At 40.5% G+C, this 15,595-nt stretch overlaps 1 protein-coding gene across 1 annotated transcript in view; it reads left to right on the top strand.

Moving 5' to 3' along the window:
- The window catches only part of EPSTI1 (epithelial stromal interaction 1), a 57,098-nt gene extending 43,414 nt beyond the window's left edge, over positions 1-13,684 (top strand). The window contains exons 9-12 of the mRNA XM_008504877.2: positions 474-547; positions 2,794-2,899; positions 8,291-8,322; positions 13,309-13,684. Coding sequence (XP_008503099.2) covers positions 474-547; positions 2,794-2,899; positions 8,291-8,311 — 201 coding nt within the window. The 3' untranslated portion in view covers positions 8,312-8,322; positions 13,309-13,684. The remainder of the gene's footprint in view (positions 1-473; positions 548-2,793; positions 2,900-8,290; positions 8,323-13,308) is intronic.
- The last annotated feature ends 1,911 nt before the right edge of the window (positions 13,685-15,595 follow it).

Raw genomic sequence — 15,595 nt, 5'->3', positions numbered from 1 at the left:
TGCTGCATGCCCCCATTCTTGTCTTCTCCTCATACTCCATGGAGGCAGGAGGTGAAGGTCAGGACTCCACACCCTACGGGGGTGATGGTTGTGTCTGCTCCTGCTGGATGACTTCAGCTGTTTTACCCCTTGGACCTGGAGGGAAATTCATATGCTTGGGTTGGGGCAAGAGGAAGCAGGCTGGTGTCTGGCATTCCCCTCTAAATGCAGGACTGTAAATGTCTGAATAACCTGTAACATCCCACTTTTTAGGGTACAAAGTCTGTCCAATGCAATGCTGAACAGGAAAAAATTATCTCAGTGCTGTCGTACAAATAAAATGCTGTTGAGAGAAGTTCTGAGAATGACACAGGGCTCTAGATGCTGTTAACATCATGTGGAATAAATAGGGTTTCCAACTGGTATGTAAATTAAAATTATGTTTGGTGGGTTTTTGTTTTCCTTCTCTTTTTTTTTTCTTTTATCATTTCTAGGCTGAATTAATGGAATTTAAACAAAAGCAGGAAGAGGAAGCCAGGACAAGAGCACTTCAAAATGAGCAGAGGAGGTATGATGCAAAAATGTAGAGTACACTTTAGTTGTATTCTTCTCTGGAAAGGGTTTCAAAATTGCAGGCATTCATGCTTTAGAAGATGGTTGCAATGAGAATCCCTGTTCTCTTGTCTGGTTTTACTTCACCTTCAAATGAGCCACTAAAATCCATGTAGCAATAGGATGATGGGAAACCGTTTTAAGCTGAAAGAAATTCTTTACTGTGAAGGTGGTGAGGCACTGGAACAGGGTGCCCAGGGAAGTAATGGATACCCCATCCCTAGAAGTGTTCAAGGCCAGGTTGGATGGGGCTTTGAGCAACCTGGTCTGGTGGGAGGTGTCCCTGCACATGCAGGGGGGTTGGAACTGGATGATCTTTAAGGTCCTTTAAGGTCAAACCCAAACCATTCCTTGACTAAAGCTACTCACTGTAATGCAGTATGACCTGGAATGCCTTTTTCACTTTATTTATCCTATCAGCATAGGATACAGCATGGGGCAAAAACTATTAATAGTTTTGTGGGTAGCTACTCCTACAGTAGTTTCAGCTGGGAAGCATTTTATCTGTCTATCTATCTATTTCTTCTTACTTTATTTAGAACTGCTAATTTGTCCATGCCTCATTTTGTAGTTGGCAGTCACTGAGGCTTATAGGCAGAGATAAATGTGGGATTTGATAGGGATACAGATAGAAGCTGCAGTGCAGCCAGCAAGGTCTTCTGCACCTGCTTTGCTGTGTGCTCGAGGCTGTGCCCCACTGCTGGGCCCACTCTGTGCTCAAGCAATTCTAACCTTGCACTTCTGTCACTTAACTGACTTTCCATTATCTTGAAGCACAGCTTTATTTTCTCCTGGTAAAAAGAAACAGAGCTCGGGCTCAAAAATAAAAACACTGTTTATTTCTTTTTTACATGTCATTAGGGAAACATCTACATGTATATAAAAAAACTTCTGTAGGCAACCACTTTCCATACTACCTTAATTTCCTTCTTTTCTCTAGCAAAGTTATTGAGACAATTACCCATAGAAATTAATGAAGGATTTTTGATTCAGTCTATCTCCTGTCCCTAGGCAGAAATAATCCAATAGCCTGCTTTTTACATCACTCTTACAAATAGCATTGTAAAGCATTAAAACAACTCATGTCTAAGATTGTTTGTCAGTCCTAAGCATTAATAGGGGGGAAAAAAGAAACAGTTTTCAGAAGGTTTGAAAATATTTAAAACAGGTTGGGGGAAAGTGTATTTGGATATGTGTGCTTGCTTTCTAGATTGATCAAGCAATACAACAAAGTGCTAGAGTTGATTTCAGAGCTGGGTGGTAGGGAAAATTGTCAGCTACACAGATTACTTCTACTAGTAGTTGTAGTGAAACGAGGCAACCAGGTGCCACTAATTCCCGGGGAGTGGCATGAGCTTGTGTTAAGCCCACCTGTGCCTAATTAGGGTGGGCCCCCACTGCACATGAGCAGGATTAGGGGGCCAATAAAAGGTGAGGCTGTGCACACAACCAAGCAATGCCTGGGGCCGCAGGTTCGAGACTCCTCAAAACCTCACCCTGACGGTGGACTGAGCTGAGCCTGTGCTTCAGGACTCACCTTTCATTGGCTCCCTGGTCCTGCTCATGCACAGTGGGGGCCCACCCTAATTAGGCACAGGTGGGCTTGACACAAACTCATGCTCACTCCCTGGGAATTAGTGGTACCTGGTTGCCTCGTTTCACTACAAGTAGTATTCTTAAATGGATTTTTCCATTGCCATAAGGCAATCAGTGCTTCCAGAAACTTTTCTTGTGTATTGAAGGCTGGAAGTGTTGAAGACCAAGTTGGATGAAGCTTTGAGTAACCTGGTCTTGTGGAAAGTGGAACTAGATGATCTTTAAAGTGCCTTTCAACCCAACCCATTCTATGATTCTGTTAAAGACTACCTAAGGTGAACTGTGAAAGTAGCTCAGTGCCCTGAGGAGGTAGGTAGGGGCATGCAGGTCACCTTTCTGTGGAGAATTTTGGTGCACATCTCACAGCAGCTGAGGGAAGCCTTTTAATCCCTCCTGATAACAGGACAAAGATGCCCCCAGTGGGCTGAAATGAAATCCACCCTATCACATCCCAGTCCATGACTATTCAGTTGAAAAACATAAGAAGCTGGGTATTGAACTGAGAACAGGGAAAGCTACTCACATAATGATAAAATTCAGAGGTTTGTGAACTCCTCAGCTAGTTTCAATCATTTTTGTTTGTTGTTGTTTTTGTTGTACTTTAAGGGTAAATAATGCTTTCCTGGACCGACTGCAGAAGAAAACACAACCTGATAGCATCTACCAGCCTGGATATTCTGGGAGTATGGGCTACCTCAACAACAGCACCTGGGTAAGCTTTATGGGTACAGAACATCAAAGCAAACATTGTTTAAAAATTATCTTTTCCCTTGGGTACTTTTATGTGTCTGTGTGTGTTTAGCCTGCCTGACAGAACTTATGGTCTGGCTGACTGCCTACAATAGCTTTTAAGATGAAATCCTATCTTAAATATATAAGCTGCTCAAATTGGAGGAGGGAGGAACAGCTGCTCTTGCAGAAGAATTCTGTTGCTTTGCATGCGAGGTACTTACTGCAAGAAACTTCATCCAAAGTACTTCCTTCAGTTCAGAACAAGGGTAGTGAAATTGGAAGGTATTTTTTTGAGAGCCTTTAAATGAAAGATGTTTGAAAATGCTGTATTTTAATATAGTATTAAAAGTAGAGGAAAAAATGTCCCATATAAGGTACAGCCTTTCACTTTTTATCCATATAAAATTATGACAGAGACCCAACTGAATCCAATTTAAAATACACAATATTTGTAAGAATTCTTTGAAGAAAAGATATCTCGACTGTAGCTTATTAAACAGCCATTAAATCTTTTCAACTGTCCTAATGAGATATTAATGTGACTGTTATTTAGAACTGCACTCTTCAGTGTTGAAAATAAAAAGAAATGTACTATTACTCCATCATGGAAATTTCCATTAGGTTGAAATTCCATTTTTGGGAGGACTATAGTGCAAAAATGGAAGATTTACAAAGACTCAGTGGCAAAAGGATGAGCATCTAAAGATAATTCAGTGAATGTGCCGTGGAGAGAAAGATGTTTAGTTGATAATGAGGAATTCTTGAGTTGTATGAGTTGGACTCTCTGGTGCAGATGTGTATCTTGGCAGATGTATGCCAGAAGACTTGGGTTCAAGGTTCTACGAAGTCAGGGCATGGTAGAGAAGTAGATATTCTTGCTACTGGGCTTTTCCAGATACTGGAACTGGAAGAGGGAGTGTCTTAATCACTACAAGATTTGGGCAAGCCCTGGGCCATGGTAGAGAGCTCAGGAACCTTGAACTGAGGCCATTGTTGTATGTAGGGTTTTTTTTTGGTCTTGCTGAGAGGAGGCAGAACCCTTCAGCTCAGCCTCCCAGAAGATCTAGGTGGCAGCTGCTTGGAGAACCAGTTGGTTTGGGCTTTACTTTTAGGGCCTCTACCATGTGCCAGAAAATCCAGGAGCTGTTGGAAGCCAAACTACAGATGTCCAGGCCAGTGAAAGAGCACAAGTAAGACAGAAGTCTTTATAGAAAGCCCAAACCTGCTGTGCACACATCTGAAGGATGTTGTGTCTGTAGGTAGAAGAACTGGAGACCTCAGTAGGACTGTGCCAGCTGATACCTAGTAAGGAGCAAAAGGTGATAGCTGTTCAATAAAGCCTGGTTAGCAAAGGCAGCAAGGACAGAAATATTCTTTTAATTTCACTATGTTTCCTTTATTCTAATTTGTAAAGTGTTTCCCAATAAAGTTGAAAGTAAGCCTGTAACACAGCCCCAACAGATCACAACCCTAAGATCCCCAATATCTAAACTCAGTTATCTCCATCAGAGTGCCTGCTGCCACCAAAGTAAAACATGTCACTGTGAGTGGGGTTTAGCCAGATGTCCTCTTCCACAGGGCAGGTGTTTTTACCACCAAGCAAGTCCACTCAGCCCAGGCACATTTTTAAGAGGCTGCTCTGTGATGTGCACAGTTAGTCTTTGCTAGTCTAGTAAATACATATATATATTCAAAGAAAGCATCATCACAAATGCAATAAAACCCTGTGTGTAGAGGTGGTAAGTTTCCTACTCTATTTAATGGCTCCCAAGGAGCCTGCCTTCTGTTGGGTAATGCTAGATTATCCATTTTTCTTTTTTCCTATGATGTGAGATTAGAAGACTAAACAAATCAGGGAAAGAATAAACTATGAAAGAATATGTTATCATCATAAAATTGAGTATTAACAGCTGCAAGAATGAAAACTGTCTTTCAGCAGATAGGCTGGAGGCTGTGACCTCAGTGTCTGTGATAATGCCAAGATTTTTCTCCCTTCCCTTAGGATCTTCAGCAAAAAAAGCTGAACTCCAGGTAGGGCTTACAAGTCATGTAGTATGCAGCATGGTATTTTACTTTATAAGGGAGCTAACTGAAGGAGATCAGACTATATACTAGGATTAAAAGAAATGAAAAAGGCTCCCAAAGTGAGACCTGCAGGTAATTTTTGAGCCCGCTGTGTCTCTGCAGTGGCAATGAAAAGGAAATATTTGCTCCCTTTGCTGCTTCTTTTTGTCCTGATTGAACTCTTTATAGTCACAGCAGTTTCACAGTTACAGACACTGAATGTTGTGCTGTGTTATCAATCTACCTACTGTATTTTTCATTATTATTTCCATTAACCCAAGGAAATGCAGTTTGTGTGATCCTACTGTCTGCCTATATGTAATAACATTTTCAACCTGCTGGCCATCCTGAGCTAACTATAAAGGGAGTGTAAATCTCAAAGCCAATAAAGTTTCCATGTATTTCATGAAAAGCAATGGCTGGTCAAAGGAGAGACCCCAAACCTGTGCCCCTCTCAGAGGGGGGGGGCAGTGGGACAGACCTGAGGACCCTGTATTGTCCTCAGGGCTTCAGCCCTCCAGCTGATCCACATGGGCACAGATCCAGAGCAGCTGCCCTGGGGGGATGGACAATGCAAAAGGAGATGGAGAAATCCCAGGGGATGTGGAGAGGAGGGAAGGCAGAGAGGAGGGAAGGCAAATTTAATGGGTGTGTTTGGGCAGGAGACAGGAGAGCGATTGCATCGCCCAACTCTCCCCTGATCAATAGGAAACCTGTTTTCATTAATTCATTTGCCCTTCAGACATCTTGTGTTTTATTAGAAATATTTATAAGCTGTTATTTCAAGAAGTGTCTTCCTGAAAGTAATCCTTTCTCCCTTTTCAGTTATAAATGCCAGGGTGCTCTCTGGGTGGTTGTGCGATTTCCTTTTTTAATGACAAGACAATTTAATGAATTTCCACTTCTCTCTGTGGGCTACTGCACCCTTGAGAAAGCATTGAGTCTTGCTGTATGCTATCAAGAAGGTTTTGATATCATTCATACTAGCAAAGGAGTAAAAAAACATTTTAGGATAGGAGAGTAAAAAAATAACAGTTATAATTTTGACATCAATGTTTAATCAATAGGATTAAACCCCTAGGATTCTATGATTCTATGATTCTATGATTCTATGATTCTAAGATTTACTCCTTACTCAGCAGGGACCTGTGCCTGAGACAGCACATGTTCACTGTACTGGCACGAATGATCTCTTTTATTTAGATATTAAGACACTTCAGTTTTTACACAAGAATAACCTCAAAACAGTTGCACATTTTTGTATTTATTTCCTCATGAGATTGGTTCAAGCACAGAGGGATATGCAGAGGCCAAATGCTGATTTCATGGCAAGCCTGTAACAGAACCCTGGTTTATTATTTTTATGTGGAAATGAACCCTTTTGCCTATTCTGCTAACAGAGAGAAGTCACATGGTAAATAGATGAAATTTATGTGTCCTTCTTTCATGAAATACTACTTGTCTTGTTGAAACTATGAGCTGTAGCAAAAACAGAACATAGAAGGCAACATGACATATTACACCTTCCCATTCCATGTCCCCATCACTTCTGGTGTCATGCATAAGAATGAGAAATGCTTTCTTTGATGCTGACTCTGCTCTTTCAGATAATGCATAATTCTAGATATTTGTTGTGGGAAGAGACTTTGCTCTTAAATGCACAGGTGCAGTGGGACACAAAACCCCATTCTGTCTTCCTTGCCCATATGCAGAACAGGAAATTGATGGGTGCTGGATAACTCTCTTTTGAGGAAACATGATTTGTGGATAGAAGTATTTTAAATAAACATTGTTTCTGGATAAGAACTTGGTTTAATTCTTGTAGGGTAAGCCATGAGACTGTGTCTTTGGAGTCCCAACCAGCACTTGATTTATGGTGCTTGCTAAGAATTTGGGAGGGAGCATGTAATAAAGCTTACAATTACACAGCAAAGAACCATAGCTCAAAGGTCCCTGAAGTTACAAGGCCACAGATTTCCATGCACAACAATCAGTCTTTGGTCCAGACTTTTGTGAACTTTTAGATGGATAAAATAGCCATTAAAATGCTGGTTTACCAGCACAGAAAAGAAAAAAAGAAAAAGAAAGAGAAAAAGAAAAAGAAAAAGGAGAAGAAAAAGGAGAAGAGAAGAGAAGAGAAGAGAGAAGAGAAGAGGGAAAGGGAAGGAAAGGGAAGGAAAGGGAAGGAAAGGGAAGGAAAGGAAAGGGAAGGAAAGGAAAGGGAAGGAAAGGAAAGGGAAGGAAAGGAAAGGAAAGGAAAGGAAAGAAAGGAAAGGAAAGGAAAGGAAAGGAAAGGAAAGGAAAGGAAAGGAAAGGAAAGGAAAGGAAAGGAAAGGAAAGGAAAGGAAAAGGAAAGGAAAGGAAAGGAAAGGAAAGGAAAGGAAAGGAAAGGAAAGGAAAGGAAAGGAAAGGAAAGGAAAGGAAAGGAAAGGAAAGGAAAAAAAGGCTTCTATTTATCAGATGTTTATTGAGAATAGAATATTTATGTAAGAAGGCTCTAGGGTGCAGTCCACCATGGTTATGTTTGTTCTAATAAAGATTGTGGTTTGCTAATTTAGCTTTTACCTGGTTAGTCTAAGTATGATCTCAGTTGGAAAGATTATTCATTTTTTTCCTAAAACTGGGGATTTTTACTAGTTTGTTTTGGTTTTTTGTTTCATTTTGGTTTTTGATGTGTTGATTTATTTTTTTCTTTCAATTGAAAGTAATGTGCATGTCTTTTCTGGCAGAAGGAAGGCAGAAAATAGATAAACTACTCAGCAGAAGTATCAGCATCATTATAGGGACCTCAGATGAGTAGGTCCAGACTTGCTGTAGCTGAGTTTAATGACCTACCTCTGATGAGGCAGTCAAACAGAATATGCAGATGTGTTTTGCCTGCTTTGACTTTGAGCTCAATCATTCTTTCCTTTGAAAATCTCATCTTAAAAGAGCATAGTGGGAGTCCAGGCAGAAGAAGCTTTTCATGCTTTCAAATTATGTGAGCTCAAGAAAGGATTTAGGCATCTGAAGATATTTGGGACAATTTTAGATTGATTTTTTTTTCCAGGAAAAACAAGATATGTTTCTCTTCTGAGCTGATACACCCTGCTATTCCTATTGAGTTCCAATCAAATATTTATTGCACTCACTGGAATGTTGCAGAAGGGTTTACTTGTTATTTGGAGTAGAGTTTCAAAAGACAAAAAGGGCACTGAGTCATCAAGGAAGTTCCACACAACTGGCTAACCATAATTTCTTGCATAAATATGTGATTGCACTGTAAACTGTACATTGTCCTGTACTACACATTTTTTCTTTTATCCAGGAGTCAAACTACTTCAAATGAAGGAGTAAAAGGTAAGAATAATGAACTTTTTTGTTCTTTTTAGTACTAATACTGACATCAATTTAGCTTCATATTTGTCATTTCATTATGACAACATTATATCGTTTAATTCTCAAGTAATATGAGAGGAGATATTAAAATAAATGCTTCCTAACTCTGTGTTTGGGGTGATGCAATAGCACATGCCTATTCTGAAACACTTTCCTTCATAAAGAACTGCAGAATGTTTACTTCAAGGAACAAGAAGTGCTGATGGCATGGAAAGCATCGATATTTAGTGCTAAAACCTCAGTACAGCTTTATATTCTGTGTTGGGGACTGTGAGTGGATAAGGCTGGGTAGCTGAGGAATGAGGCTGGAAATGTACCAGGTGACTCCACAAAATTTCAGTAGTCTTAAGTGAAAGAGGATGGCTTTGGTGTAGGCTACTCTCTTCCTTCTGTTTCCCATGAGGAAGAAGGGAGGCTGCATCTCAGGCTCACAACTATTGAATTGGAGAAATCAGTCCCTCAGTTTTCAAATTACCTTTTCACAAGACTCACTGCACTTGCATTCTTTCCTGAAGAGGGTTCCATACCCTAATTCCCAGTTCCAATATAAGGAATTATACAGAGCCTTTACTTATAATCCTGGAGACTTTTGAAGCAGGTTGAGGGACTGACACAGATTGTTCTTGCTTTAGGAGGTGTCTTTGGCATAACCCTTCTTTTGAGATCTAGGATCTTACAAAGAGGAATTTTAAAAAATAAAACTCAGAAAAGCTCCTTGCTTTCAACCCTTCTCCCACAAATGCTGTTACACTTCTGTGACCTTCATCCTCATTTTCTACTCCAGCAGTTATTTTAGGGGTTTTTTTGCAGAAAGGCTTTATTCTGATGATGGTATCTAAATAATATTGTTGGCTTCCCATGAGTTGTCTTTTCAGGTTTATGAGGAACAAAATTCTTATTAAACACTAACTCAAATTCACTAAAGAAATTAAAATGAGTAGATAAAGGCAGTTCCTCTCAGAGGAAGAAATGACCATCTTTTGCAGCCCAAAGTACTATTAGGTTTTGTAAGCTGTGGGCAGCTAAAGGAGTTCAATGCATTGAATTCTTTGTTGTTTTTCACAATATCTACAATACCAATCATATAACTACATATGAACTGTACAAGAAATATGGATGGTGTACTTTTTAAAGCCTTGTTTCACTGTTGTTCAGAAAATGCACATCAGCTTGCTACATTAATGTATCAAAGACTTACTAATATGTCTGCAGCTATTTAGGACATTCTGTGAATTAAGTTTACAAAAAGATAGAAATCCCTCATGAAGGCTTTTCATAATTAAAAGCTAAAACCTGTTAAAAGAAAAAAGAGACTTAATCCTGGAGAAGTTGATTTTTATTTTTTTTTTTTTACCAGCAGAAGATAGTATTTCTCTTTTCTTCCTCTTGATATAGGGTTTTGAAGAAATGTTCACTTTTATCTGGCATTGGCTAAATGATCTTGTAAGAGCTCCAAGCAGGTGCTCTTCTGTCGTTGTGATTTTTTTTCTCTTACCCGACTTCAGCTTCAGGAGCAATCTGCAGAGCCTGGTTTCTAGCTGTCAGTATTCACACATATTTGAAGTAGCTGATCATGAAAGTCCTGTTTAATTTTTAATAAGGGAATATGGCATTTTTTTTTCATAAATTGTTTTGCCTCTTGCAGTATGTAATTATACCAGTCTTTGGGATTTCAGAAAAATAAGACATTAGTGGCTGCAGAAGCTGCAGTAATATTTGTGTTTACTTGCTGCTCTACACCCAGTCAAATACATTGCAGAGCCTTGAACTAAAGAAGCAGGCTTATTATAAGGGCTTATTTTTTGAGATGGGAAGAAGTTTTGCTAGTTTGGGTTTGCTGGGTTTTTTTTGGTTTGGTGGGGATCTTATGGAATTGTGTTGCTATTGAGCAGAAAATGGTGTATGTGTTGTAGAGAGGATTTTTTAAACATGTCCTTGGAAAAATGCAACTCATGAAAGAAATAAAGCTTGAAATAACACTGATATTTATTTGATCTCCCTCACATTTTTTTGTGATGCAATATATCAGTTTTTCACTTTGCCTGTTTTGCCTTAGTAACTTTTGTTACATGAGTGGAAAAACGTTTCTGGCTTTTCTTCATCCCATTAATGTAATGAAACATAATTTATATCTCCCTGTTTCTGCAGATGACAGCATTTTATTGCTTTCCAAAAGTCAGACGCATGACCAAGACATTTGTAATTACAGAATCATCGGGGTTGCACAAGACCTTTAAGATCACTGTGTCCAGCTGTCAACATTTCCCCCAAATAAAATACATACATCAATATCTGGATAACCCACTACAGCATGTCCTGAAGGGCCTCATCTACACAGCTTTTAAGTACCTCTAGGGATGGTGACTCCACCATCACCCTGGTCAGCCCACTCCAATGCCTGACTACTCTCTCAGAAAGGAAATTCTTCCTCAGATCTCATCTAAACCTCCCCTGGTACAACTTCAGGACAATCTCTGGTCCTGTCATTATTCACTTCAGAGAAGAGGCCAGCACCCACCTCCTTACAGCCTCCTTTCAGGTAGTCGTGGAGAGCAATACGGCCTCCTCTCAGCCTACTCTTCTCCAAACTAAACATTCCCAATTCCCTCAGCCTCTCCTCACAGGACTTGTTCTCCAGACCCTTCACTACCTTGGTTGCCCTTCTCTGGACTCACTCCAGCACCTCAATGTCTTTCTTGTAACAAGGGGCCCAGAACTGAACACAGTACTTGAGGTGCAGCCTCACCAATGCTGAGCACAGGGGCACCATCACTTCCCCTCTCATACTGGCCACACTACTCCTGATACAAGCCAGGATGCTGGTGGCCTTCTTGGCCACCTGGGCACACTACTTGTTCATATTCATCTGGCTGTCAACCAGCACCCCCCACGTCCTTTTCTGCCTGGTAGCTTTCCAGACACTCCTCCCCAAGCCTGTAGCATTTCCTGGGGTTGTTATGATCAAAGTGCAGGACCCAGCACTTGGCCTTGTTAAACTTCATTTTATTGACCTTGGCTCACTTGTCCAGCCTGTCCAGAGCCTGACTACCCTCAAGCAGATCAACACTCCCACCCAACTTGATGTCATCTTCAAACTTATTAAGGAAGCCCTTAATTCCCTCATCTAGATCATTAATGAAGATATTGACCAAGGCCAGCCCCAGCACTGAGCCCTGAGGAACACCACTGGTGACCAGTGACCCAGTGGGTTTAACTCCATTGACTACAACTCTCTGCACCCTGCCACACAGCCAGTTTTTAACCCCATGAGGAACATACATGTATATGCCATGAGCCACCAGCTTCTGGAGGAAAATGCTATAGGAGACCATGTCAAAGGGTCTACTAATGGAAAGAAAGGGTCAGCAGTAGATGCTGGATAAACAATACATACATTAAAAGTATCTGCAGCATTTACAAACACATCTTAGGCAAAATTAAAAGTTTCTTGATCATTTTTTTTCAGTGTGCAAGCATGATGTGATATTTTTACATATCTCTTGCAATATGGAAACTTCATAATGGATCACCTGAAATTTTATTTGAAACCATGGGTATGGATTCCCTGTCTGGGACTCTCTGCAGTTTCCCTTGGCTCTCTTTGCCTCACAGAATTATTCAAATCACTCGTACAACTAGCTAGCTGATGTTAATAGGAAATTCCAGAGATCTTGGAAATGCTCTTTAGTTTAGCCTTTTCTGAAGTATTTGGAAAATTCCTTGGGAGGTCTTTTGTGTACCTGTCAAAAGGGCTCTGTGTTGCAAGTGGTGCTTGGCTGTTTTCACACTACTGTTTTGGGAACTGACTTCACATCTCCCTCCAAAAGCTCCCTCACCCAGCCTCCTTTAGCAGGTATCAGAGCAGGGAGCTAAAAGTCTGCAGAGTGGGGTATATATGCATGCATGCACATACATTTTAAAGGCAATGTCCTTGCTTTATCCAGAGCCTGGTGTTGTAGTCTAACCAGACCAAGACTTATAGGTGGTCTTGTTGAAGCAGTGAATATGCACCCTCACTGCACTTGACTTATGATACCCCTGGGCCCCACTGCCAATGGCTGAGTGGGAGGGGAAGCCACTGTGGTCACTGACAAGTTAAAATTCAGTGTGACCATGTTGCCTTGTTTCTATATCCACAGGAAAAGAACATTGTATTAAGTGCTACTTTCATATTCAGGAGCAGTGATGGCTTCTCACCTTGAATAACCTCTTCCACTAAGCCTGTCTACTTCTTTTTGTCTCTCTTCAAAGATGGAACTTGAACACAATCTTCAAAGTGCTTCCCCTTATCCAGCATTTCAATCTCTTATTTGAAATGCTCTCAACAAACTGTTTCAGTCATTAACTATTCCATCCCTTTTTAATGGTGAAGGATCTGAATTTTTCCTCTCCTGTCCTTCTGAAGAGAACAAACAACTCTATATGAACAGTGACCCAGGATGTGCCTTTGAGAGCAATTGCCTGCAAGAGAGATGATATGTGCATCCTCAAACTGATGCTAGCAGAATGTCTGGAAAATGTGGTTCCAAACCCATTGGAAAGCTTCAAGTATCTCAGAATTACACCTCCGCACACACACATCCTCACATAACTATAAGCATGAAGGCAAAGGGATGTTATAACACTGTTTTAAAGGACTTATAGTGAAATGAACTGGTCAAAATCTGGGAAAATGGCTTCATGTCTGTCAAGAGTTAGGAAATGGTTGGTTAGCTGGTTGTGTTACTATCTACCTGTGAGATTAAACCTTTGGTAAAGGCTTTCAAATACTAATAGGTTCTGCTAGTTTTAACCTATATCAACTGAATTAATTATCTATTATGCAATGGCATAAAACCAAATTGTGTTCCTGTGTAACAGTAAATGGAGGCTTGGGGATTTTTTTATGTTTTGAAAATTATTCTGGTCTCAATACAATCTACACTGATGATCATCTTGCTATTTCAGAAAGAAGACCTTCCAACAGGGAGTGGTACGGAGCTGGAATTTACAAGAGGAAAACACCTTGCTTCTTTCATTGCTAAGACAAATTCATTTTAACAAACTGACTAAACCATTATGATCAGCTATTCTGAATTCAAATCAAACTCGACAGGAAGATTCCTGTGCTTAGATTTTATGGTCTGCCTAAATCAGAAACTACCTTGCTATGAAGAAATGCAACGTTAGTTTAAGGACTGAAAAGACTGATTCTCCATTATGTACCGAAAAGTTGTTTCAACTGTCCCTGGTTTTAAACTACTCTGCTTCAAAAATATCTGCTTGACTCCTACTTAAAACTTGCCAAGTTTCAGATATCTGAATCTGAATGTTCTTAACCACTTGCTTGGTACAATAAAAAGTTCTGTGTTCTTGGAATTCTTATTTTTTCAAAATGTGTGTATTTGGACAGCTTCATTAAATTTGTAGTCCTTGATCAGTTTTATTCTTAAAAACATCTCAGATTTACAGAAAACCTTAGATGTGACAGTATTCTTTATAAGTGACTCTTCTTCTTGGTACGTGCTTCACTACCCAGACACTGAGGGAGAATATTATTAGAGACTAGAAAGGGAGCTAATCCATAGCTTACCTTTTGTGATACTCATCTGTGTTCATTTCACATCCCTGCTTCAAGAAATCCAAATCCCTGTTTCCAGTCTTGGAGAATACCTTAACCTCCTGGTTCTTTAAGGTAGTTCTCTGTGATGGCTTTTCTGCTTTATGCAGAAGAATGGAACTTGATGTGAAGTGAGGAGGCACATGGCTTTAGCCCAAGAGCTCGATGTTCCTGCTGTGGTCCCCATGGCAATGGCTCTGGTCCCCATCACAGTTTTCCCTAAGGGCTCCTTCATAGCACTCTCACTCCTTTACACTTCCAGATATTTGTTTTCTCCAGTCCTGACCCTGGAGCAGACTTCTCTGGTAGAAAACCTTCTCATTACCTCTGTTAAGAACGCCTCTTCCTTTCCATTCAGTCATTCCCCCTTTCTTGTTAAATCCCTCTGCTTCACCACCTAAATTGGATCAGGTGCCTGTAATCCATGGATTCTTTGGCACTCAATTCAGAGGGATTTTATCCATGTGGGTAAATATTAGAAGAGGAGGAGCAAAGGAGAGGGAGTCAAGTTGTTTTTTTTTTAACTCTGAGGGTGATCAGGTACTGCCATAGGTTGCCCATAGGGGCTGCTGAGTCCCTGTTCTTGGAGATACTCCAAACCAAACTGAACAGACCTGAGTAACCCTGTGGGTTACCCTGCTCTGAGCAGAGTGGACTTGATGACCTCTAGAGGTGCCTGTGAACCTTGCCTGTCTTCTGGTGATCTCCTAATCTGTCCATAGCTATTTGCATCTTCTGCTGTCACTCATTTCTTCCTTCAGCCCCACATTTTCCACTTTCTACTCACAATCCAGGAGTGTTTTATTTCATGTGCAGACACAAACCAAAATTTTTGTGCCCCAATTTAACTGCTTCCAACCTTCTTTTTTTTCTTTTTAATTTTGTAGCTTGCTTCCAGGAATCTGACACTTTTAAAATTAATTTTTAAGCAATAGTTTAAGTTAGCATCTCAAATTATTTCTTTTTTTTAAACCTTGGAGTTGACCCTTGGTCTTCACCCTCCTTTCTTGTTAGCAAAGTCTAGTCCTAGTCTTCTCAAACTCTGCCCATGGTGTCTGTCCTCCAGCTCTGCTTCCTCCCTTGGGCAGCTCTGGATGGGACCACTGATGCCATCTTCAGTGCATCTGAGGCCTGAACTTCTCATTTCTCTCCTTTGCCTGTGAAGGAGCACCCCATAAGTGTCTCTCCTTATCTGGAATAAATGCTTTTTCTTGTCTTGGCCATACAGGAGTCATCTCAGTCCCAGCAGTCACGGGCAGACATCCAGCAGAAGCTGGCACCGTTGCTATAGGGAGAGTGTTTGCTGTTTCTGGGGATGGATAGAAATGCAAGTGTGAAGAAAAGAGAAAATTTAAGTGGTGAGCTTCTTCAGGCTCTCATTACAGCTTTTGAAATTTCAAACTGTTGTAGGGATCTCATCAGAACTCTCTCCAGTCTGCTCTCATTAAAAATGGGTTGGGTTTTTTTCTTGCCAGCATGAATTTATTTTTTATTTCACTTACAGTGCACATTTCCTGATCCTAGCTCTTTGGTCATTGTACCTTGCTCTTTAACTAAAAGAAGGTAAGCCCAGATTTTCCTGCTGTCTGGACCTCTCTCTAGAAGCTGTCTTTATCTCTCATACAGCCAGTGCCA

The sequence above is a fragment of the Calypte anna genome, chromosome 1 (genome assembly GCF_003957555.1).
Source record: "Calypte anna isolate BGI_N300 chromosome 1, bCalAnn1_v1.p, whole genome shotgun sequence".
Classification (NCBI taxonomy): domain Eukaryota; kingdom Metazoa; phylum Chordata; class Aves; order Apodiformes; family Trochilidae; genus Calypte; species Calypte anna.
Note: the sequence above shows the minus strand (reverse complement) of the source record. Positions and strands in the feature narration are given on the sequence as shown.